The 26,323-nt window shown below is 45.4% G+C and overlaps 1 protein-coding gene across 1 annotated transcript; it reads right to left on the minus strand.

Moving 5' to 3' along the window:
- Positions 1 to 313: 313 nt before the first annotated feature.
- Actg2 (actin gamma 2, smooth muscle) lies at positions 314 to 24,565 on the minus strand. The gene is made up of 9 exons (XM_034511199.2): positions 24,424 to 24,565; positions 14,865 to 15,026; positions 14,310 to 14,438; positions 10,521 to 10,631; positions 10,155 to 10,239; positions 8,393 to 8,554; positions 7,415 to 7,606; positions 4,140 to 4,321; positions 314 to 533 (listed from the first exon to the last, which is right to left on the minus strand). Exons 2-9 carry the CDS (start codon positions 14,988 to 14,990, stop codon positions 390 to 392), a joined length of 1,131 nt encoding a protein of 376 aa, XP_034367090.1. The 5' UTR covers positions 14,991 to 15,026; positions 24,424 to 24,565; the 3' UTR covers positions 314 to 389.
- Between the last annotated feature and the right edge of the window lie 1,758 nt (positions 24,566 to 26,323).

Below are 26,323 nucleotides of genomic sequence, written 5' to 3' on the forward strand. Positions count from 1 at the left end.
CGACAGACCAGAGAGATGGCTCAGTGGTTAAGAGCACTGGTTGCTATTACAGAAAACCCAGAATCAATTCCTACCATCTGCATGGCAGCTCACAACCATCTGTAACTCAGGTCCCAGGGGATGCAATGCCCTCTTCTGTCCTTCCTGGGTACTGCACACAGAAATACAGGCAAAACTCCCATACACAAAAATATAGCTAACAAAAAGGAGGAGGATGAGGAGAAATAAAAATAATGCCTGAAAACCCCTTAGCATTGTCTGTGAGACACACATGTAGGAGCGTCCAGGAACAAAAGAGCCTCACACAGAGAAATAAGGCTTGAAGGTTTTAATGATCTGTGGCTGGTGACAGCACTCTTGCAGGGATCCCCAGAGAAGGCCCTCTGACTTTAGAAGCATTTTCTGTGGACAATGGAGGGCCCCGCTTCATCATACTCCGGCTTGCTGATCCACATCTGCTGGAAGGTGGAGAGAGAGGCCAGGATGGAGCCTCCAATCCAGACTGAGTACTTCCGCTCAGGGGGAGCAATGATCTGCAGAGAAAATGTGGCAAATCATGACCATCCCCCAAGACAGCGTGTAAGAAGTGGGGTACAGTTTTGCACACTATGGTCTCAGATACCGGGGAGCTTCAAAACTAGCTGCTTACATGAGAGAAGAGTTCTAAACCATCCAGATCAACACAAGATTCCATCTCAAAAAACAAACAAAAAATTAAAATGAGCAAGGAGGATCAGAAACCAGAAATCTTCGCCCACTCCTGGAAGGCATAGCCTTTGTGGTCAGGGATGAAGGATAGGGACTGGAGAGCTGGCTTGGTGCTTAAGAGCACTTGTTGCTCTTGCAAAAGACCTGGATTCTGTTCCCACAAGTCAGCTCACAACCATACGTAACCCCCAGTTCCAGGGGATCTGAAACCTCCATGTGGTACACGTCATGTAGGCAAATACACACGCAAAATGAATAAATATAAAAATAAGTCAATAAGATAACATTGGAAGATGATTAGATTATCACTCAAAATGTTCTCTACCTTGCCACATCTCATTTCCTCCATAAAGAGAGAGGGTTCCTCTGTCCTGGGACTTTTGGCTGGGCCATGTGTTGCCTTATCCAATGGGAAGCTAGCAACTATGACACAAGCAGGAGTGGAAATGTCCTTTGCGTAGGCAGTCACACTCTCTGTACCTCTTCCCTCTCTGAGAAGAGCTGCTCTGGAGGAGCTGCTAGTCCACCTCCAGCCTTGAGATCTGAGATGCGGGTTTGACCTGAGCTGAGCAGACATGTGGAGCTGTCTGGCCAAAGCTGACCTAGACTAGCTAACTTTCTGCTGACCCACAGCTGCATAAGCAACTATGGTTATTGTTATGTGCCACTGAGATTTTGTGGGTGTTTGTTACTCAGTAATAGCTGACCAATACCAAAATCGATAGAGAGCGCCTTGTCTGGCCCTTGCCTGGTGTTTGGATGCATGGATACTTTGGGCTGAGCTGGTTCCACTCTCAACTTTGTGCCAGTCTGCTTAAACCTCCTTTTGAGCTTCATTTGGCACTGACCACTTATATTCAGGAAGCTCTCATTTTATGCATGCATTCTTCATCCTTTCCACATTTTTGCCAGCTCCAAATTTCAACTCATTTTCTAATTTTTTATTATCTTTAAAAATATATTTTATATATGTGAGTACACTGCTACTCTCTTCAGACACATCAGAAGAGGTCATTGGATCCCGTGACAGATGGTTGTGAGCCACCATGTGGTTGCTGGGAATTGAACTCAGGACCTCTGGAAGGGCAATCAGTGCTGTTAACTACCAAGCCATCTCTCCAGCCCCCTCATTTTCTAATATTTGAAGTGCTTAGGGTTTTTTTTTTTTTTTTTTTTTTTTTTTTTTTTTTTTTTTTTTTTTTTTTTTGAGATAGGGTCTCACATACCCTTAGCTGGCTTTGAATTGCTTGTGTAGCCAAGATGACTTTGAATTCCTGATCCTGCAGCGTCTGCTTTTCTAGTGTTGAGATTAAAGGTGTACTACCAATCTACCCCTAACTCGATTGATTGACTGATTGACTGATTGGCTGACTGACTGACTGACTGTGGGCGCTGTGGAGTGTGGGTGTAGGTATATACAGGCTGGGATACATCTGTTAAAGTCTGAGGACAACCCACTGGGGTCAGTTCTCTCCTTTCATGCAGGTCCTGGGGAGTGAACTCAGGCTTGGTTGGCAGGCACTTTTTAAAAAGTTCTCAAAACAAGGTCTTACTATGTCTTTGGCTATCCTGGAAATCACTGTGGTGACAGACTGGCTTCGAACTCAGGAATCTGCCTACCTCTGCCTCCCAAGTGCTGGGACTAAAGGCTAAAGGGCTGTGCCGCTATGCCTAATTGCCTTTTTTTTTTTTTTTTAAGTTTTTAAGCCCTCAATTCTTAAAAACAAAAAACAAAAACCAAAAACAAACAAACAAACAAAAAACCCCAACAACAACAAAACCCAAACTACTAACAGTAAAGACCCCAGAAATCCTTGAGAGATCTCTATGAGTATTTGTAGAGCAGAAGCCCAGGGTGTCACCAGACAAATGGGATCCCTTTCCATGAAGCTCCTGAGATTGATTGTCATCATAAGCAGCATCATGCGGGGTGCTGCAATCACAATGGTCAATAGATCAGCGTTACCTAGCCAAGGTCTAGAGAATGTTCCTGGGAGTTTGAAGTAACAGCCAGCCCCATGGCCACACATTCCCTCTCTGGAAATTTCCATCTTTTTTTTTTCCTGGTCGTGTATGTGTGTGTGTGTGTGTGTGTGTGTATTGTATACATGAATGTGTGTTCGTTCACATGTATGCTTGTATGTGTGTAAATGACAGAAGTAAATATCTGGTATCTTCCTCACTTTCTCTTCACCTTATTTTCTGAGATACAAGATTTCTCACTAAACACAGAGCTCACTAATTCAGCTAGGTTGGTCAGCCTTCAAGCTCTAGGGGTCTGCCTGTTTCCTCCTCCCTAGTGCTGGGACCATATTTGTGCTCCATCTACTTTTGTATGTGGGTGCCAGGGACTCAGGCTCTCAGCAAGAACCCTGCTGACAGAGCCATTTCCCAATCCCTCTTCAAACCATCTTTAAAATTTAATGACACTTTAGCATTGCCACTTTCTTGTCTTAATTTTTTAAAATATGAACTGGGAATAGTAGCACGATCCTTTAATTCTAGCACTCGGGTGGCAGAGGCAGGCGGGTCTTTATGAGTTCAAGGCCAGTTTGGTTTACACAGTGAACTCCAGACCATCCATTTATCCATCCATCCATCCATCCATCCATTCATCCATCCACCCAGCTAGAGCTAAATAGTGAGACTCTGTCAGAAAGAGAGCGAGCGAGCGAGCGAGCGAGAGAGGCTAATTAAAAGAAAGAGAAAGAAGAAATAAAAGAAAACTATATGTGTATGTGTCTCTGTGTTGGTGGTACATGTAAGCATTCATGGAGGCTAGAAAAGTATCAGATCTTATAAGCTATAAATTTTAAGTGCTTGCTACCAAACTTGGGTTTTCTGGAAGAGCACCAAGCATTCTTTGTGTGTGTGTGTGGGTGTGTGTGTGTGTGTGTGTGTGTGTGTGTGTGTGAGACAGAGAGAGAGAGAGAGAGAGAGAGAGAGAGAGAGAGAGAGAGAGAGTCACTGTGTATCCCTGTATCCCTGTGTGATCTGGAACTCAGTATATAGGTAGACTAGGCTATCCTGGAACTCACAGAGATCTACCTTCCTCTGTTTCACATGTCCTGGGACAAAAAGTGTATACCACCATGCCTGACCCAGCAGTAAGTGTTCTTAATGGCAGAGTCATCCCTCTGACCCCAATCACTTTCTTTTCTTTTTTTCCTATTTCTTTCATCCTACTTTCTCTTTCAACTCCCTCAATAGGGTCACCTCAAATCTTTCAATGTCTTCTCATATGATATCCATGTTATGAGCTTAGCCAGGCTAAGTATGTCTTCATTCTATCGTTGCTCCAAGGAACATCAGACCAGGAGGCTAAAGATGACCAGGAGACCACCAATTTCCAAGGCCCAGCAACATCTCCCTTGAAGGCAGGTCTTTGTTTATAGAGCAGCAAAAGGGAAAGTTGGTGAAGCCCAACCTACCTTAATCTTCATGGTGCTGGGAGCCAAGGCTGTAATCTCCTTCTGCATCCTGTCTGCAATGCCAGGGTACATGGTAGTGCCCCCAGAGAGGACATTGTTAGCATACAAATCCTTGCGGATGTCAATGTCACACTTCATGATTGAATTGTATGTTGTCTCATGAATTCCAGCTGACTCCATGCCTAGGGGAGGTTACAGAGTTTAGTCAATACCCATGCCTTCAGAAATGTAGCTCATAACAGGCACATGGGAGGCTGAGGCAGGAGGCTAGTTTGAGTCACAGAGTGAGACCCTGTTTCTAAAACAGACAAAACCACCAGCAGAAGTATAGCTCCAACCCTTAGGATCTTTCTGCATTGCAGCCGATCAACTCTCAACTGGATCACAAGCTCAGAAGCCTTTACTGGTCATGGCCCCGCCCTCAGTTTCCTCATGCCTCAGCTGACCTTTCTCATGGTCGCCCAAGGCATTTTCCTGAAGTATCATACTTCTTTCCATAGCTTCAAGGAGATGTAATTCATATGCTATAAAGTTAGCTCCTTTAAAGTATATAGTTCAGTAGTTGTTAGAATAGCTTACAGAGTTGGGCAAGTGTCAGCATGATTTCATTTTTTAAAGACAAGATGGTCTTGAATTTACTGGCAGCTGAGGATGACCTTAAATTCCTGATCTTCCCATTCCCACAGCCCAGGCACTGGGATTACACAGTGTCCCACCACACCCAGCTCTAGAACACTTCAATGGCTCCAGAAAAAAGCTCCGAGGCTATGAGCAGCCCTTCCCCATTTCCCACTTAAACACTCCTTGAGAAAGCGGTTTTCTTTGATAAGTCTTGTCTTTTAGTCCTTGTCTTAGTACTAGCTGGTGGGTACAGATCACAATTTCCATATTTAAAGCATTTATTATTGGTCTCATTATTTTATTTGTGGGTCTGAATATGGGTTTGTGCATGTGAATAAATGCCCATGGAGGTTGGAAAAGGGTATCAGATTTCTGGGAACAAGTGCTACAGGCTGTTAGGAGCTGCCATGAGGCTTCTGAGAATTGAACCTGGGCTCTCTGGAAGGAATCAGTTAGTGCTTATAAATGGTGAGCCATCTCTCCAGAACACACCCCACTCCCATTATTTCCATTTTTATAGAAGAGACAAAGCCACAGCTTGAAGAAGGTGGCATGTCAGTGTGATAGTGCCTGGAGGTAGAGGTACAGGATCCACATTGAAACTCTGACCCCAGATTCACCTGTACCACTGTCCAGATACAGGTCTCTGTGACATAAATGCAAAGTCATACAGAAGTGGTCTGGACTGACCTTTTAGTTCCACACTATATTACCAGTCCTGTTTTTCCTTTTAAAAATATATAATTGTATACGTGTGTCCTCACATGAGTTAATGTGCATTAGGTTTATGCAAATGCCCATGAAGAGGGCGTTGGGTTCCCAGGAATTGGAGTTAATCAGTTGTGAACCATGTGGGTGCTGGGGACTGAACTTGGGCCATCTGCAGGAGTAGTGAATGCTCTTAACCACTAAGGTATCTCCAACTCTGTTTTTTCTTTTTCTTTATCTCTTTTTTCCTTTCTCATTATTTTTCTCTTTTCTTTCTTTTCCCTCCTCCCTTCCTTCTTTCCATTATTTATTTATTTATTTACTTATTTATTTATTTTCTCTATATCTTTGGCTCTTCTGCAACTTACTCTGTAGACTAGGCTGGACTTAGCTCACAGAGATTCAGCTGCATCTATCTCCCAACTGGAGATATTAATCCAGCTGGGATTAAAGGGTTGAGCCATCATCACTGCTAGTCCCATCCTGTTTTTTTCTTTATTTGATTTATTTACTCTTCAAAATTATGTTTTTATCTAATCATTTATGTAACACTGTCCCTTCTTGGGAAAATTTAAGGCAGATAAAAGTAACAAAGTGCCTGTGAATCCAAATGTTTCTCTTTCCAAATCCTTCTCTTTCCTGCACCCTTCCACTCTGTCCCCTCCATCCTGCACCCTCTGCCCTGTATCCATCTTATAACTCTTCCATCTTATAACTCTCTGCCTTGACTGTCCACCCTGTATTGTTGGGACAGCTTTTTCTGAAACTATCTCTCACCCTTAAAAACTGAGCTTTTACCAGACCTTGCAAACATGTTAATAATGTGTCTTGAGATGATTTAAAACTATATACTGGATCTGCTGTGGTGAAGTGTACTCAGCCTGTTTAAATTGCCTTTAAGAAAACAATGTCACAAACCTTACTATTTAGGGACTTTTCAGGTAGTCTCCTTTTACAACCTAAGCTAAATGTCTAGCTTTAGTCTTAAACTATGTATGCTTTCATGCCCATGATACAGAATTGTGTGTGTGTGTGTGATGTGGTAACCATTTTCTAAAGCAATATGAAGATATGGGTTGATAGTATCTGTGGTGGCTTGAGTAGGAATGGCCCCCATAGACTTATGTGTTTATGCTTGGCCCACAGAGAATGACACAAATTAGAAGGTATGGCCTTGTTGGAGTAGGTGTGGCCTTTTGGAGGAAGTGTGTCACTCTAGGGTTGGGCTTTGAGACCCTCCTCCTAGCTGCTTGAGGAGTTAGTCTTCTCCTGTTTGCCTTTGGAAGAAGATGTAGCGCTCTCAGCTCCTCTTCCACCATGCCTGTCTGGATGCTGCCATGCTTCCCACCATGATGGTATTGGCTGAACCTCTGAGACTGTAAGCTACCCCAATTAAATACTATCCTCTATAAGAGTTGCCTTGGTCATGGTGTCTGTTCACAGCAATGGAAACTTTAACTAAGACAATATCTGCATGTGGTTCTGAATGTTAGTCTGGGTTATTTGGGGTCAGTAAAATAACTTCTTTCCCTTGTAAAACTCTGTTAAGGATTTCTGCAAAGAATTCCACATTCCCTTTCCATACTATGAGTTCTGTGCTGTTCCGTAAATACAGAGCAAAGCCTTTTCTAGGCACTGGCACCAGAGAGGCACCACACACTCACAACAGACAGATGACAGACTGAACGCAGGCTACAGACACCAGACAGATGGAAGATACAGGGAGAATTCAAATTTGGGCCTGCTTTTTGTCTAAACTACTAAAGAGGAAGATTCTTTTCATCTTTTATTGTGGAAGTGAATCACTGTTCCCTCTCCTCTGCACCTCTGTCCTGCAACCCTCACCCTGCATTCCCTATCCTGTATTTCCCCGCTTGTACCGCTCTACCCTGGACCCCTGTGCCCTGCCTCCAAGTGAAGAGCGGAGTCTGCAGGCAGCACCTCACCAATGAAGGAAGGCTGGAAGAGAGTCTCCGGGCAGCGGAAGCGCTCATTGCCAATAGTGATGACTTGCCCATCAGGCAGCTCGTAGCTCTTCTCCAGGGAGGAAGATGAAGCTGCCGTGGCCATCTCGTTCTCAAAATCCAGGGCTACATAGCACAGCTTCTCCTTGATGTCTCGTACAATTTCTCTCTCAGCTGGAAAGTACAGAAATGGCAAAGTTGTTCCTGGGTTCTGCAAGCTCGGCTGTATCGTGTGTTCTCCAGGAAACTCTTAGTCTACTTTGAGTCCAACCTTAGGAAGAGGATAGAACTGCCCCAAAGAGAGTCAGGCTTTCCTCCATGCTGGGCTAATGTCCTATTCCTCAAAAAGGCTTGATTCTCAAGAAAGAAGCCAAGGAATTTTCTTTTCATTTCTATCATTCTGTGTTGACAATGCCACAGGTGCTCCTGGGGTCCTTACAGGGCACATTATGGAACAGACTTGGACTTACCCCTGGTGACCTGACAGTATCTAAAAAAAATCACTACCAAGAATCTCTACTTAACCTAGGCGGGCTTCATGACCTCTCTCCTTTTAGATAATTTTATATCATTTGTTTTCAGATACCACAGACAGCTCCAAGGAGAAAAATATGTCCCCAGGTCTCCAGTACAGCTAAACATTGCTGAAACCCCTGGGCCAGCAACAACATGAACACAGGCTGTGGGTGCTGGGGGAAGAGACTGCCTGGAAGGTTCTAAAGGTGGTCTGGCAGAGCACAGTAGAAGGAAGCTAGCTCTAAGCTTGTCCTCCTCCCCAGAGCATCTCCACAGGGAATCTTCATCCTCCAACTAGGCTGTTTTTAATGCTGCAGGGCTTCCCAGTCCACCCAAAGACAGCCTGAGGACAGAGCCACAGAATTCTCATCAATCCCGAGAACTTCTGGTCCTAGATGAGGTAGGATTTTGATCTCAGCTCTGAATGAGGAAAGGGGCAGGTACCTGTGGTCACAAAGGAATAGCCTCTTTCTGTGAGAATCTTCATGAGGTAGTCTGTGAGATCCCGTCCAGCCAGGTCAAGACGCATGATGGCATGGGGCAGTGCATAGCCCTCATAGATGGGGACGTTGTGGGTGACGCCATCCCCTGAATCCAGGACAATGCCTGTGGACAGAAAAGACACACTTCATTTTCATCTGTCTGTTTCTGGGGTCTGTTACCAAATGATTTTACATTGCATGTTTTCCTTTAGTAGTTAAAAAAATTTACCCCCCACGAGAATTCTCAGTTAGTGTGTATGTGTGTGTGTGTTTTCTTCTCCTAAATGAGAAGATTGGTTTCTAGAAGGCAAGAACTGTCTCAGTGTCTTGGATTCCTCGAAATGCAGACATGGTAATGGATACTTGTCAATTTACCTTACATCCAGACTGCACATTCTATTGTGTTTTACACTTAGACTACATCCTTCTCTGAGGATGTCAGAGCCCCTAGAGTCGGAGCTGCCTAACGTGAGTGCCAGGAACTGAACTCAGGTCCTCCGCAAAAGCAGTGTAGCTCTTAACTGCTGAGCCATCTCTCCAGCTGAGTGTGGCTATTGTCTGATACAGACTTTGTGGAAAATGCTGGAAGGATAAACGCTCAGGAAAGCAGTGAACATATGAAAGAATTCATTTAAATGGCTTTTGTTACAGTGCTCAAGCGCCCATCGCCCATCGAGGACCACAGTTCCTCTTGACTGCTGGCCATCCTTCTACACGGAGGCCACATGCTTATGCACCCACCATCGTAGGTTCTGCTGTTCTTAGGCAAAGGCCTTGTGATGAGAGTGTGTGGATAAGCAGGCTGGCATGACCATGAAAGGAGACAGCGCTTGCTGTACCTATCAATTATGGCTTGTTTATAGAGATTCTTTCCAACTACATAAGCTGGCTCACACCCAGCCTGCTCCATGGGCACTCTCATTTGTTCTTTCCCTGGTCACTTGCATTCCTTTTGATCTAAGCATGAACCTCTGTAGGAGCCCAACTTGACCCTACCTCCCCTGCTGTAGTGAACACTCTATTGATCTAGTGTCACGTGGTGTTTGAGCTCACTGAAAAAACTGGCTCTGGAAATGGAGTTCCTTTCCTCCATTTCAGCTTCAAGCGTGTTTGTCTCAAAGTGCCTGCCAAGGCCTTGTCTGCAGATGGCTCCTGACTGTGCAGGAAGGGAAGAGAACGGAAGAGGAGAGTCACCATGTCCTTGTGGACAGCTAGAAACGAAACCATTTCCAACGAAGGTTCCTACTGTTTATCCCACAGTAAAAAAAGTGCCGTAGTGGGGAAGGGAAGGGAAGGTCAGCTATGGCGATAAACTCAATCAGAAACCTCAGCTGACTGCCTCAACTTCCCCAGTCAGTTTCTATTGGATGTTTGTAAGCTCCCAGTTTGATGATGTCACGTATCTGCTGCCACTTGTTCTTTTACTTGGAGGGGACACTCTGTCCTGCCCTGGACTCTCTATTGGGAACGCCAGCTGACTGCCTCAGTGGGGCTTCCCCAGCTGATTTCTACTGGGTGTTTTGAGTATCCAACCTGACCATGCTTTGCTATCTATCAATCTATCTCTGGCTATTTGTTCTTTTTTTCTTTGGTTTGCTATAAACTTGCCACAGACTCTGCCTTTCAAAACAGAAGCTATATTTTATCTGGTCACCACAGATTATATTCAGGACTGTGAAGAAAAACCTGGAGCCAGAAAAGGAATGAGTTTCAACTCTACTGACCTGTGGTGCGGCCGGATGCGTAGAGCGAGAGCACGGCTTGAATGGCAACGTACATGGCAGGGACATTGAAGGTTTCAAACATGATCTGGAAAGACAGCAAGGAGGACAGGACTGTCTGAAAAACGCCACAGCATCTCCTGGCCTGCAGAATGCTCTGTAATTTTATTAAGGGCAAGAACTATGCCAAGCAGCGGTCCTTCCTTGTCCTATGTTCGTTTCCCACAGGACCTATCTTGGTGCCCCTCCCTCGAGCCCCCTCCCCGCCGCCTCCAACCACAGCAGGCTGTAAGGACATTTTGCTTACAGTGCTACACAATGGGGAAGACGTATCTGGCCAAGCTGCTTTCCCGTGCACAGTGCTCTTACCTGGGTCATCTTCTCCCTGTTTGCTTTGGGGTTTAGGGGGGCCTCTGTGAGCAGGGTTGGGTGCTCTTCTGGTGCTACTCGCAGCTCGTTGTAGAAGGAGTGGTGCCAGATCTAGTTGAGACAAGAGCCAGGTAAGCCCAGCAGACTTCCCAGGGGGCTGAAAATATCTGACTGGCATGTCAATACTGGAGGAGGGTAGCCAAATACTACCCTGGACGGGGTAAATCTGGAGAGCGTGGTCAGCCCTGGGGAATCTCTGGTGGACATGGAGTCTATTCCTTCTCTCCAGGCATGCCAGACACAGAGCAAGTGTGTGTGCTGATTTGACCATTTACCCTTCATCCCTCTTCCCACGTTTTCCTGTCATTTGGTGCTGTCAAGGAGGCAGGCTTGCATTCAGTGCTTATTGCTTCCAGGCTTCTGGTTGTGTTTGGCTGATGGACGGCATCAGCAGGGGGTTAGACAGTGGGAGGAGAGAAAAGCCAGGGCGTGTCTCTTAGTTGTGCTGTGGCCCAGTAAACAGACCTCCAGTTACCTCACTGGGTTCCAAGGACACTGCCTACATTCCAAGTCCCTGCAGGGGGCACTTGGAAACACGAGAGCTCCTAAGGTAACTAGTACTCATCCTGCTCTGGTTGCCTTAATCCTGCTCACACCCCTGTAAGTATTCTTCAGTTAGCCTCATCAGAAGTGTATGCTGTCTTCTGCTGTGATCCTGGCACATATATGTGGGCCCAGTTCTCAGTGTTTACTGGTGACCAGGCCAGTGTTTGAGCAGGGTTTCTCCACATCAGCACTTATATAACATATAAGATGTTATATTGACTCAGCCAGTGTTGTGGTGGACGGACCTGTGCACCGTGGAAGGCTTAATGGCATCCTTAGTCTCCACCCATTGGATACTAGTTGTGCTGTGTGTGTGTGTGTGTGTGTGTGTGTGTGTGTGTGTGTTTGTGTAAACCTATCCCTGCCTTAGAGAAAGTTTCCTCACCCACATAGGTCCACATAGGTCCTTCTTTAGTGTTCCAAGATGACTACACAAGGGTTTTTACTTCGGAGGTGTTTGGCAAAGTGTCAGGGAACTTGGGGTTTTGGCTTCTTTAGCAACAGGGCTAAATCAGACCACTATGTTTATGGGCTTTGCTGGGCTGTTAGTAACTATGACAATAGGGGCTGTTTATAGACTGGACTTAGTGTCTGCTTCTTAGTTTCAAAGTCTGGAGGAGAGAAGGTCTGAAAGACAAAAATGCGAAGATGCAGCTAAATCAAAGGGAGAGGCGAAGCGATCATTATCTGGGAGACTGGGATGGACTGGAAAGCAAAGAAGGTCCCCAGAGGATTCAAGGGCCTCTGAGACACAGGGAGTGACAGGAGCACAGGCCTTGGGCTTCGGAGTTTCACAGGGGACAGCAGCTGGCCTCAGTGAAGTGAAGTGAGCCTACCTCAGCTTCGCCTGGAACTGTGAATGTAGGTATAGCTGGCTTAGCTCTACCCAAGACCTGCCAAGCATTAAGAGTTGGTCCAAGCACTACACTTCATTTTATTTTTCCAAGGCACTGTACCTCAAAAGTTAGAAAAGTTGCCAAGTCAAAATATTTGGAAAATCTTATACCCCATCTGTTTCTGTTACTAGGTAACATTTTGAAATCTTTCCTTTGTGTCTCTTGTCTTTATGTTACTTGTAATTTTTTATCACTTATTCACTTCATATTCATTAGTATTATTACTATCATATTTTGTTTTAATTAATTAATTAATTAACTTGGAGATTTTTAATTAATTAAAATTAATTAATTAACTAAAATTAATTAATTAACTTGGAGGTTTTTCTATGTAGCCCTGGCTTGCCTGGAACTTGCTATGTAGACTAGGCTGGCCTCAAACTCTCAGAAACCTGCCCGTCTCTGCCTCCCTAGTGCTGGAACTACAGGCATGCATCACTTACACTTGGTTGCTTTTATTTTATTTTAAAGTGTGGATTTTTTTTTGAAGAGAGTAATTTCCTTTTCTTAAAAGGTGGATTTTTAAAAAGTATGTGTGTGTGCGTGTGTGCGCGCGCGTGTGTGCATATATCTGTGTGTCACACACACAAGTGTAGGTGTCTCTAGAGTCCAGAAGATGGCATTGGATTCCCTGGTGCTGGAGTTATAGGTGGCTGTGGGCACCTGACATGGGTGCTGGATCAAACTCAGGTCCTCCTCGAGAGCAGCCTGTGCTCTCACCTGCCGAGCCATCTCTCCAGCTCCAGTACTGTGTATTTTCAATGATAAATCTATACTACCTGCTTATCATTCTTTCAATACATCTCTTGTAATATTTTTATGATATGTTGTTTGACTTCCAGAGTTTATTTTTGGGCACATACACTAGAAGTTATGGTTTTTTTTAGGAAGTCAATTCTTGTATTTTTTTCTTCTTTGATGACTCTCACCAGCTGGATTAAATGTTTACACCTACCTCACTGTATCTGTGTCTTTGAATTTTTATATTTAATTTTTAGATTCAATTGATACATGTTGGAGAGGTGGTATGAGGCAAGGTTCTGCAAGTGCAAATAACTAAGTGACTACCTCAGAACAACCCATCCAGTTCCTACTCAGCTTTTCTTTTAAGATGCACCAGATATACACTGTCCTTCCTGTGGGAAAATATTTTGTTTATTATGTTTCTAAATTAAGGATTGGGAAATGTGTATAAATAATGAGTGTCATTTCCGAGGCTCTGATCCACGTGCTGGGATCACACTGAATCAACGTCTAATCCCATCTTTAAAGCACTTTAGTGGAAACTGAGGCTCTTTGATCTGAGATGGAGGTCTCATTTTGTGACCCAGGCTGGCTTTGAATTCACAGCAAAGTGCTAATCCTCCTGCCTCAGCCTCCCAAGCTCTGGGACTATAGGCATAAACCCCCTGCACCTCAAAAGAAAGTTGCTTGTTTTAAAATTTCCAGCTCAAAAATGAAGACACTAAGGCTGAGGGTGTGGTTTGTGCACACATTTCTTTGCCTGCTTCTCTGTGGTGAGAGAGCTGTCACAATACAGACCAGCTTGTCCTTGAAGATACAGAGGAGCTGTCAGTAGATTACAGATAAGAAGAACACTAGAAAGGTGCTGGTGACATTCCACTAGTGATGTCATCATTGTCCTGCCTCCTGCATTGTCTCATAAAAACAAGTCAAAACAAAAACAAACAAAAACCACCAAACTAAAAACACAAATGAAAAACTTTCAGAACTCCTAGCATATTACTTAATATTTCACTGGAGAATCAGAACACTATATCAGCAATTCCCTCACCTGATCTCATGGCAGGGCAAACAGGAGAGAGCTGGAATTACGGATAGTTTTGAGCTGCCTAATGTAGGTATAGGAACCAAACTTGAGTCCTTTACAAGAGCAATAAGTGTCTTTAACATCTCTTAGCCCCAGCTGAGATGCTTAACATTTTAAACAAGGGCCTAAGCCCGGCCACACGGAGTGATGCAGGAGAGGCAGAGGCTGGAAATTAGTTATGACCAGATCCCCAGAGGCTGCTACAAAGGGTTAGGGACAGAGAGAATTATGTGGATAAATAGGGCAAAGGACAAAGGAACCTGTGGGAAGCCATTGCCGTGGTCCAAGGAGAGAGGGTGAGGGCCCAGGCAGGAAATGATACAGGGAATGGGAAGGGAAGGAGGAAGGCTACAGGAAGCATTCCTGAGGAAGACTGATGGGCGGAGAGAGGTGTGGGATAGGAACGTCAAGATAAGATATCACTATTAAAACAAACATGCTGGAAGCTTCAGATACCTTCTCCATGTCATCCCAGTTGGTGATGATGCCGTGTTCAATGGGGTATTTGAGAGTTAGGATCCCACGCTTGCTCTGAGCCTCGTCCCCCACATAGCTGTCTTTCTGGCCCATCCCCACCATCACACCCTGTGAGGAGAAAGAAAAGGAGAGACAAGTGAATTGTCTGAGGGGTCCACACATAGAGATTTAGTCACTGGAAAATGTCCCAAAAGAAGGAAAGAGATGAGGAAAGGAAGTAGGAGATGAAGGTGAGTAGAGACAGGAAGAGAGTGTGGAGGCTCCTCATGGGCTGATCCTTTTCTCTTACAGAAGACTATGTGGCTTTCTGAGGGAGAACAAAGCCTATAGATATATTTACTTCCTTATTTTATACTCTCTGCAGAGAGGGGAGAGAGAGGGAGAAAGAGAGAGAGAGAGAGAGAGAGAGAGAGAGAGAGAGACAGACAGACAGACAGAGACACACACAGAGAGAGCTTAGTATAGTTCTTGCAGTGCAGGTCCTATACGTCTCACTCCTAGTGGCTCACAGTCTTGGATCCAGAGACAACACACCTGATGTCGAGGGCGGCCCACAATGGAAGGAAAAACAGCCCTGGGGGCATCATCTCCCGCAAAGCCTGCCTTGCACAGGCCAGAGCCATTGTCACACACAAGGGCGGTGGTCTCTTCTTCACACATGGTGGGAGAGGTGGAGTGAGCTGGGGGCTGGAGCACCTTTGGGTTGGAAGAGAAAAGATCAATTGTCAAGTAAGACAGGAGATGGTCTTTGTGGCTCTGGGGTTGGAGCAACTGGGTGTATCTGGTCTTTGCTATTTTGTGGACTCTTCTTTTCCCCACCCTCTATCCCCCTCACTTCACTCACTAACACTAGATAAGAAAGAAACAAGGATAGAGGGGAGAGAGAACCTTGAATCTAATTTCTTTCCTTTTGTTTCTTCTTTGACCCGGGATACTAACAAACCATCAACCTCCCTAACCGACCACCAACCCCTCCCCCCACCTCTGGGCACTCTAGCATTATGTACCCTCTGAAAAAAGTTCCTGGAGTTCCAAAAATATCACACAATTGCAGAAATTATCTGCAGCTGGCAAAAACACACTTCTGCTAGAGCCCAAGGCAAGTCATGGTCAGCTGCTGTGGTCAGTCTGAATCAGCTTCACATCCCTACACCTGGGGTTAAAATAAAAGTACCTACAATATTTCTGTGTTTTTTTAAAAGAAACGAAAGTTTTTCAGAATTCTCAAAAGTGTCACTACGACTGGAGCTCTGTTCTAGGGGACACATAAATTTGGCTTCATTGTCTCTGGAAGTTGTCTCATACCTCCATTCAGCTGCTAAGCACTGAATTATGTCACCCTAAAGTCATATGGGATGTACATCAGTATTTCCATAACCCAAATATGACTGGATTTAGAGACAGGTCTTTACAGAAGGGTTTAGAAGATCATCATAAATACAATATGGCTACTCTATGTAAGAAAAGGAAATTAGAATACAGATGTTTGGGGAGTGTGGACTGTGTGAAGACATGGCTAGAAGACAGACATCTATAAGCCAGGGGAGGGTCCCGAGGAAGAGCCGATCCTGATGACCTCTTGACCCTCAAACTGCTAGTGTTCAGGATTGTTAGAAAACAAGTTTCTATCCTTAAAGGCCCTCATCATCTGTGGCTTGTGTTATGACAGTTAACTAAGTAACAAAATTTATTTTTATTTAATTTTAGTTTTTGAAAAAGGGTCTCACTATGTGTACCGTGTGTGTGTGTGTGTGTGTGTGTGTGTGTGTGTGTGTGTGTGTAGGCCAGCGGAGGGTTTTGGATCCCCTAGAACTGGAGTTCAGAATGGTTTTGAGCTGCCATGTGGGTTCTGGGAACTGAACTTGGGTCCTCTGCAAAAATGCACGTCCTCTGAGCCATCTCTCCATTCGCAGGGTCTCACTACACAGCCTTGATTGGTCTGGAACTCTCTATGTAGTCCGAGATGGCCTCAAACTCACAGAAATTGCCCTGCCTCTACCTCTTGAATGCTGGGATTAAATGTTCACTGTAATGCCCAGCTTATTGCACTTGATTTTAAAGATGAAATAGCCACAAAATTTTCAGTCAGTGGAGAGAATTGTGAGAATACTTAGCAGTTATTAAACAAGTTGAGAAGCTTTACAATACACTTAAGTCAGGATTAGCACTTATAAGAAGGAAGAACTCTTACAAACCAATAAGTAGAAAGCCCCAAAGAAAAAGAAAGACTGAGAAGACAGTTGGCAAAGAAGGAAGGTAAATTCCCTCTAGCCAAAGACCAAAGGCTTCCAGCCTCCCTGGCCAATCAAGTAAAATCATCCTTTACCTAGCGTGCGTGCGTGTGTGTGTGTGTGTGTGTGTGTGTGTGTGTGTGTGTGTGTGTGTCTCTCTCTCTCTCTCTCTCTCTGTAGATATGTGCCCATGTATGTACATGTGTGTGGGTCAGGAGAAAACATCAAGTGTTATTTCTCAGGTGTAGGTTTTTGTTTTTTTGAGATACAGTCTCTTGGCCTGAAGCTCTCCAAATAGACTAGGCTGCCTGACCACTGAGCATGAAGGATCCAAATGTCTCTACTGTCCCCATTATGGATGGAAGGAGAGAAGTTCTACAGACAACTGACTGACCCCAAACAGCCTTATCCTGAAGCCAGACAGTGAAGAAAAGATTATCTCTTGGGATTTTGTTCAGAAGGTCAAGAAGGTTGGACAGGATCAGAGCAATTTAATTTGGGGGCTGGAAGGCTGGCTTGGAGGTTAAGAACACTGGCTGCTCTTACGGAGGACCTGGGTTTGATTCCCAACACCCACATGGGTGCTTGCATCATCTGTTAACTCCAATTCCAGGGGAACTGATGCCCTCTTTAGGCCTCCTGGGAATCGGATAAGAACATGCTACACAGACAGATAAGCAGACAGGCAGAACACCCATCCGCATGAAATAAAATCAAACAACTAGAAAATACATTATTATACATGTGCACAATGAGGGGGAGTAGTGAGGGCGCATGCTCTTTGGCATGAGGTGGGGCTCAGAGGAAACTGTGGCGTTGGTTCTCTCCTTCCACTTTTATGTGGGCTCTGAGGATTGAACTCAGGCCATCAGACTTGGGCAGCAAATGTTTTACCCGGAGAGCCATTCTGTGAGCTTAGCCTTGTTTAAAACAGTCAGAATTGAGAACCATCTTAGTGAGGAGAAGACGTTATTGAACAAGTTAGTTGGCTGCGAACTGCTGGAAGAGTCCACCCAACCACCCAGAGGAGAAAGTGAGGAAATATATGCTTTTTTTTTTTTTTTGAAGCAGAATAACTCTATGTAGCCCATGCTTAGGGCGATTCTCCTGCCTCTGCTCCCCAAGTGCTGAGATTACAGATATGAGACACCTCATCTGACAAAAGGTATTTTTAATTTAAAAAAAAAGGTTTTGGAGCCGGGCAGTGGTGGTGCACACCTTTAATCCCAGCACTTGGGAGGCAGAGGCAGGCGGATTTCTGAGTTCGAGGCCAACCTGGTCTACAGAGGGAGTTCCAGGACAGCCAGGACAGAGAAACCCTGTCTCGAAAAAAACAGGGGGAAAAAAAAAAGATTTTGGGGCTGGAGAGATAGCTCACTGGTTAAGAGCACTTGCTGTTCTTACAAAAGACCCAGGTTCAGTTCTCTGCACCTATAACCGCCCATAACTCTAGTTCCAGGGGATCTAATACCCTTGGGCACTGAATGTACATGGTATAGAGACATGCATGCAGGCAAAACACACGTACACATGAAATAAAAATTGAGGTAAAGAACCTCAATTTTACAATTTTAGTATTATCTACTTAAACCTCAAAAATAGCCCTGGGACAATATGTTTTTAAATCCCATTCTGTTGACTTGAAAGTCAAGACTCAGAAAAGTTAAAGAATTCAGTCAGAGACCTCCTAGCCAGAAAAAAAGTGAGCACACAGGCCTGCCGTTGATCCAGGACAGGTGTGGAGGCCGAGCCTCTGCTGTGCAGTCTTCGCCGTGGCATTGAAAACGACATAACTTCTCCTTGTATGGCATTCTCCTTTTGTCTCCTTCTCAGGAGCTTTTGGCAGCTGTGGCCAAAGGGGCCTCTGTTTCTTCTTCCTCTGAGCTCTTTCTGCAGCAGGGCCAAGTTTACTCTGACAGATAATTTGGTGTCTGGTACACAGAAGGTGCACAATAAATGTTGACAAAGTGGGCCTCCTTCCAGACCTGTCTGCTCTGTGCCTGGGATACTCAAGCACGTGGCTACCTCTCCCCAAGCTAGTCGTCAGCCGCTCTGATCTAGTAAGCATCCTCCTGAAATTCAGCCTTAAAAGGCAGAAGGAGGCCAGGAGGCAAGGCCACACCTCTGTGGCTGTCTCCTCTAGGGCCCTCAGCACTGTCGCTCCCTGTGGTTTCTTTATACTTCGGGTGCCTCTGGCTTTTGTTCCATTTAAACTTTTAGTTTTTTGAGTCAGAGTTCTCTATTACAGGTAGCTTCTTTCCACTCTCAGCAATCCTCCTGTCTTAGTTTCCCAAATGCTGGGATTATAGGTGTTTTGCCACAAGCCTAATTTCTCTTTGGTGCCTCTCCCAACCCTCCCCTTCTTTTGACAGATCTCATGTACCCAAGACTGGTCTTGAACTCCCAGTGTGGTCAGGGTTACTTTGAACTTCTGATCTCCCTGCCAGCCAGTATTGGATTAAAGGTGTGCAGTGCTATACTCAGTTTATGCAACTCTGGGGATGGAACCCCAGGACTTTGTTCATACATGGGTAAGTTCTCTACCAACTGAACTACATCCCCATCTGACTCCCATTTGGCTTTTCAGTCATCTTTCATCTCCTCCCTGCTTCCAAACCCTGCCCCACCCAACCCAGTCCCTCAAAGAATCACGGGCCTGGGCTTTGTTTCCTAGGCTGTATGGTCACCAAGGCAACCACAGAGCAACTTCAAATGGTCAGCACCCATCCCTGCAATAAACGACTTAAAAATGGTTTTCAGATTTCTTTATGTTTATGTGTATGAGTATTTTGCTTGTATGTATGTGTATCATGTGTGTACAGTGCCTGCTGAGGCCAGAACCCCTGGAACTGGAGTTACACACGTGGCTGTGAGCTACCAGGTAACTGATGGGAACCCAACCTAGATCTTCTGCCAGAACATCAAATGTCTCCAACCCCAGAACCTTTTTTTCTGTGGCAGAGGTAGCGATGACATAGGGTGCTGAAAGCAGACAAGAGAGTTAGAGGCCCAGAAGGGAGGAGGGCCATTCCCTGCCATGTATCTGTCATGGGAATTCTTGACCCTTCTGGTCACTTGTGGCTGATTCAGAGCCAAAGTAGCTGTGGTTTTCAGGGGTCACAATGGCTTTGCATTCATGGAAAGCTGTACAAATCTTTGTAGCCATTTCAGGATGTACCCCATTCGTACTTCATTGAGAGATTCTCACACAGTTAGAAAACAGCTTTTGAGTTTTATCCCTGCCCTTCTCTACACCACCCCCCCCCCAACCCCCGGCAGCTCTGAACCAGACAGAATGAGTGCAGATAACTGGCTTCCTCGCTGATCTCCCTGTGGACCTCAACTCAGGAGGAGGACAGAGGTGAGAGAACATCCCTGCCACTACAAAGGGACAGGTTTGGCCCTGGCGTCTCACCTCTCCTTATCTACCCTTATTCTCCCTGGGACTCTGTTCCCACAGCCCTGCTCCATTTCCCTCCTTGGCCTCCAGTTTCTTTCAGTACAAAATGGAAAAGAGAACACCTGTCTTACAGGAAAAGGATTAGGGGATGGAAAGAAGGTGCCATGGTAAAGAGTGCTTGTTGTTCTTGCAGAAGACCTGAGTTCAGTTCCAGTCACCCACACAGTGGCTCACACCATCTGTAATTCCAGTTTCAGAGGCTCCTATGCCCCCTTCTGACCTCCGAGGGCACCAGGCATACATACGTGAACGCAGGCAAAGCATTCTATACATAAGACAAAACAAATACATCCTTAAAAAATGTAAAAAATACTTTGAAAACAAGAAGATGGGTTAAACAGACATACGGATGTTAAAGAGCTGTACAGATTTTAACCCAGGAGATGCAAACACTGGCCTACTTTCTTTTTCTTTTCTTTCTTTCTTTCTTTCTTTTCTTTCTTTCTTTCTTTCTTTCTTTCTTTTTTTTTTTTTTTTTTTTTTTTTTTTTTTTTTTTTTTTTTTTTCGAGACAGGGTTTCTCTGTGTAGAACTCACTCTGTAGACCAGGCTGGCCTCAAACTCAGAAATCCACCTGCCTCTGCCTCCCAAGTGCTGGGATTAAAGGCGTGCGCCACCACCGCCTGGCAAATTGAAAGTTAAAATGCTTTTTATACTTTTTGAATGGTTGGAAGCTAGGCTTGGTAGAGAGCTCAGTGGGCAAAGTGCATGCCGTGCCTGTATGCGGACCTTAGTTCACAACCCCTGTTCCACATAAAGTCCAGAGTTGCTGCCAGCTCCTCAGTGCTGGGCAGATGGAGATAGGAGAACCCCCAGAGTAAGCTTAGTGGCCAGTCTGTCAAGCTAGCTGAGTCGGCTCCAGGTTAAGTGAGAGATCCAGCCTCAAAAATAAAATCGAAAGTGATAGAGGACACTAAATGTCCACCAATCGATGGCCACCACAGGCACACATGTGCCAGCACAAGGACACATGCATATAAGCCTGCACACACATGCATAACACACACACACACACACACATGCACACACACAAACACATACACTAACACACACACTAACACATACACACATGCAAATAAGAATAAAAAGTTAAAAATAAAAAGAAGCACATTTTCTTTTAAAAATGGTTGTAGGAAAAGAAATAGAAGACTAATACTTCACCTGCGAAAGTTCTGTAAGATTCAGGGTTTGAGTCTTCGAGTATTTAATTTATCCCTTAGCCAGGCTGGCCCTGAGGCCACTCTGTAGCTGGGTTTAAATCCTTGCTCCTCTTGCCTCTGCCTCCAGTGCTGAAATCACAGGAGTGAAATCCTACCTGTCCTCTGCAAATTGTTTTCCTGGGACTCAGGCACACCAGTCTATGCCCACACGGCCTGTGATTCCTTTTGTGGGCTGAGGGTGGTGGTGACAGACCTTCAGTCTCCAGAGCCTAAAAAACGTGCTGTCTGAGCATCTTTAGAAAGTCCTGCCAAACCCTTTCATCAGGCGTCACAAGTATAAAACTTTTTATTAGTCTCCCAGTCTTCACTATCAACACTAACACTTGGGATGGGGCTTATCCCACTGAAAGAATTCCCCCTCTATTTCAGAAACCAATGGCTACTGAAAAACAAATTTGTGCCAGTTCCCTAAGATTTTCCATTTTAGCAGACCATTTCATCCCTGAAAAGGAGGCTCTGGGTGGTAGGATTTCAAATGACCCTTGAGTATGTAGTTGGAGTGAGGGCTTCATATAGGCTCCTGCCAATTTGCCCTTGACTGACAGAAACGTGTTGCTATAGTTGGGTGTGCCCCAAAACCCATGTGTTAAAGCTTTATTCCTAGGGTGGCATCTTTAGAAGGTGGGGCTTAGTAGAAGGTTGTTGAGTCACTGGGGGTATTCCCCTGAAGGAGGCTGTAGAACGTGACTTTCCCTCACTCTTGTCTCCCTTGCCTGTGAAGTGAGCAGTTTTGCTCTGACCTACATTGCCATCAGGACTTACAGGCCAAAGCAATGAGGTCAATTTGATCACAGACTAGAACCTTCAAAACTGGCAGCTAAAATAAACCTTCTTTGGTTTATAACTTAATCTATCTCAAGTGATTCACTATATTGATAGAAAGGTCCCTGACACACACATGACCAGAAAGGCTAGCAGAGAGGGATCATTTCTTGGAAAGTACTGTCACAGTGGGAGGCGACACTCTGAGTTCAGGGCTTCTTTACCAGGCTCATAGCTCATGGTGGTGCCTAGTTTAATCCTAGTATTTAGGAGGCAAAGGTGGATCTCTGTGAGTTGAGGCCAGCCTGGTCTACATAGGGAGTTTCAGCCAGCAAGGGCTACCTAGTGAGACCCTGTCTCAGAAGAAAAATATGACTTCTGGAAATACTTCTTATTGATTGATTGATGGATGGACTGATTGGTTAGCTTTCTGTTTTCCTTTTTGTGTTTTTGTGGAAGGGTCTCATGTAGCCCAGGTTGACCTTGAACTCATTATATAGCTATGATTACCCTACCTCTTGATCCTCCTTCCTCCCCACCCCCACCCTACCTCCAGTGCTGAGATTACAGGATTGTGTAATTACATGTAAGGTGGTTACACCTACTCTTCTGCTCCTTATCTAGCCTCCCAACCAGCGTCTCGGTTCAGCTCTTGGCTAGATCCTTCTTTTGACCTCCAGATCTGCTGAGCCAGCTGAATGAGGGGTATGTAACTCATGGTATCTAAGCCATTCTGCCAGGATGGCTGACCAGCTCAGCTTCTAGCTGGAGCTATCCTCAGAGAGGCATGCCACCCACAGCAGAACCCAAAGCCAGCCCCTTGTGCTCTCACACCTCACTCCTAACTGATCACAGCCCTTTGTGATCCCTCCTCCACATGACCCACATAGATGCCAGTTCTCTCAGCCTCCAGAGGAGTCCCTCCACAGGGTAAACTCTAGCTGTTTTCTTTAACCCCTTCCATGCTATCCCACTGCTCCATCCTTTAGATTAGCATCTAACTACCCAAGGACTGACCTACCCATCCTTCTAAAGTTCCTAGGCCATGAAATCTAAATGGAGTGGAGTTGACTCTCTCACTGCCCCATCTTTCTCTGGGGCTCAGTTCAGGCCTGACTCCCCAAGGAAGCCTTTCTTTCCTGCGTACAGCTTAAATGAGGAGCTTCTCCTGGCCTTCACCCTTTCCTACACTTAGATATTCCATTGTGATTCTATTTTACCCATATTTTATTTTGATTCAGTGTTTCATAAAGCATGGGCTAGCCTTAAACTTACTATGTAGACAAAGATGCCCTTGAGCTGATCCTCTAGCCTTTGCCTCTCAAGAGCTAGGAACATAGGTGTGCACCATCACACTCTCCATGGTGATACTTAAACTTGAGAACGCAAGGCTAGACCGTAGCCACATTGGGCTGAGTGCTATACTACACACATTTACTCCTCACTAGGGAGATATTCTGGGTTCCCATCCTATTGGGTGAGCAAATGGAGGTCACTTGGTAACACTGGGTACTAGTCTGCTGGTTTCCAAGAGCAGCCTGACCCCAGCCTGCCCCACTTGGATACAGATCACACAATTGTTGGGGACCTGTGCATGTGCACACATGTGTGCGGGTGCATGTGTGTTGCAGGGATGGTAGTCTTGACATATTACTTCACAGTTGGTATGACACAGAGTCTCACACTGAGGCCCACGTTGTTCAGGAACTCACTAAGTAACCCAAGCTGGCTTTGAGCTTTGGGCAATTCACCTGCTCCAGGCTCCCAAATACTCAGAATACAAGCGTGAGCCGCCATGATCTGCAAGTGCGCCCATCTTTTGGAAAACTTGTCCTGGACCTCAGTGACCTCATCAGAGGGGAACAAGTCAGCTGCCTGGTAGCCCTAAAATGTCACAAAGTCACAGGACTTTTGTTCTTCCCTCATGTCTGACTTTTCTCATTCCACAATGACCTTACAGCTTTCTGATAACTGTGAAATTCTCCATTCACCTCAGCTAAGCCCAAATTGGAGGAGAGAGAGAGAGAGAGAGAGAGAGAGAGAGAGAGAGAGAGCAACCAAAGCCAAGTGAAGAATGTCCCTTCCTATTCCTGAATAGGTAGCTCATGGATACCAGGGCCACTGTTGCTATGGCCCAAATACCCACGAGGAAGGTGCTTTTCTGCATGTTCCCTAAGACAGGCTCCCTGACATGCTGGCCTATGACAAGAACAGGACAGGTGTAGACTAGAGGAGCCATACCTTGGGGGTCCCCAGACTGCCCTGTCCCCAGGCTGCCCTCTGGTCAGAAATGCCTTTTCCCAGCAGGCAGCAGTGTGTTCCAGGTGTCATAGAAACCGAGCGAATCTATAGTTCTACAGGCATACAGGAGGCCTGGCTGTCCCCAGAAGGAAGAGACTGCAGAAGCAAGGCAGTACTCACCAAGGGTGTGAGGAGTCCTTCTCCGAGAGACTGAGGGCCGCAGTGTCTTTGGCAGAAATACCAGAGCAATATAAACCCCCCAAGGCGGATCTTCTTTAAACAGAGTCCCTAAAAAGGCCAGCTGACGGTGTGGTAGCAATATTACCATATAAGGTTTTTTTTTTTTTTTTTTTTTTTTTTTTTTTTTTTTTTTTTTTTTTTTAAATAAACCAGCCTTGCAGGGCGTGGATGGAGGTTGGGTAGAGTGAATTATCATTTGAAAAATGTATGCAGAAGGATTCGGTGGTAACAGACTCTGGACCATGGATTTGTTCCTTTTAGGCCATACTTGTATAAACAAAAATTCCACCAGGCCTTATAAGCTGTCCAGAGTGAGGCCTGACAGGGGTGTGCTCTGGGAGAGAGAGCCATACCAAGAATGGCAGTGGCCTCGTCTGTCCCGCCTCCTTGCTTAGGTCCTCTGCCTGCTGCCTCAGTGTCTGTCTGAGACACTCCTGCTGTACACAGAGAACCAAATGCAGGGCAGTAGAAGGCTGACGGGAAATTCTGTCTGCATTTGGCAAAAAAATCTCATGTGCCCCAACTGTCCTGATGCTCTGGGGTCTCTAGTCACCTTCAGCTCCCTCTAGACAACAACACTCTCCAGATCTCCTTCCTGGGGTTGCTCTGCCAGTCCCCCAGTGCTGGGAAATGCAGAAGGAGGGTCTTGCCTTGAGACGGAGCACACTAAGCAAGGCCCATGAGCAGAGTTTGCAGAGTCCGGTGCTTCTGGCTATTTTGTGTAATTCATTGTCTCCCTGGGCAGCTGTTCCATGTCCCACAATGTCCACCACTAGCTCTGTGGCTGATAGTTTCAACTTCATCCTTCACACTTGATCCAGTCCAAAGTGATCAATTGCAGATTGGAGAGCTGCGTCCAAGTGAGTATGGGTTCTTCAAGCTCAGCTGTCCAAAACCTACCTCCCTATCCCTCAAACTGAAACATCCCCTGGTTCCATCCCTCAGAGTCTTTCCTTTCCCTCTGTCCTTCAAGAAAGCCAGGCAGTCTAGAAGTGTCTCTCTCTCTAGCCTCAGGCACCTTGGCACAGTTCCATGACCAACCTACACACAACAATTTTAAGGTAAGAAGCAGCTATAAAGGTAGAGACAATTTATAAAAAGTGTCAGAAGGGTACAAGGTAAGGATTGGAGAGAAGAAAGAGAGGGAGGAAATGAGGTAATTATATTTTAATTAAAGAAATATGAACTCACACATGAGCACACAAACAAGTGTCAAAGAAAGACAAGGCCTTGCCTTGTGGCCTCAGATGGTCTTCTGAGTACTGGGATTACATGAGTATCCGCACACCCTCCTTCATATTTACAGAGCTTTAATAACCTTTTCAGTAATGGAGAGAACAAGGGAGGGGAGAAACAAGAAAGGCTACAGAAGGCTTAAAAACAGGATCAAATCTTACTTATGGAACACAATGGCAGATGGGAAATTCTCACTATGCTCCCCCCAACTGTAAATAACAGGCTCTGGGAAATAACCCTGAACAGAACTCCTCCTCTGTCTCAGGTTACCTGTACCCCCATAAACACACTTAGAACTCCCTTCTGTCCCAGGTACAGCTTCCTGCTCTCCACCAGGCCGTGGAGACAGATGCAGAGAGGTTCTTGAGCTTATGAGAACAGTATGTGTGAACAAAGGGCATCTCTCTCTCTCTCTCTCTCTCTCTCTCTCTCTCTCTCTCTCTCTCTCTCTCTCCCTTTGCCCTGTGGGAAAGGGATTAAGGATTAAGGAAGCCCCAAGAGGGTAGTTTGGGAGATTCAGAACAGCCATAATACTTTATTCTAGTTTGGGTGCCTGCTCAGGCCCAGCTACACGGATGTGCTCTCTGCTCACCCGAGTAGAGAG

Source organism: Arvicanthis niloticus, chromosome 9 (assembly GCF_011762505.2).
Source record: "Arvicanthis niloticus isolate mArvNil1 chromosome 9, mArvNil1.pat.X, whole genome shotgun sequence".
In the NCBI taxonomy this organism is placed as follows: domain Eukaryota; kingdom Metazoa; phylum Chordata; class Mammalia; order Rodentia; family Muridae; genus Arvicanthis; species Arvicanthis niloticus.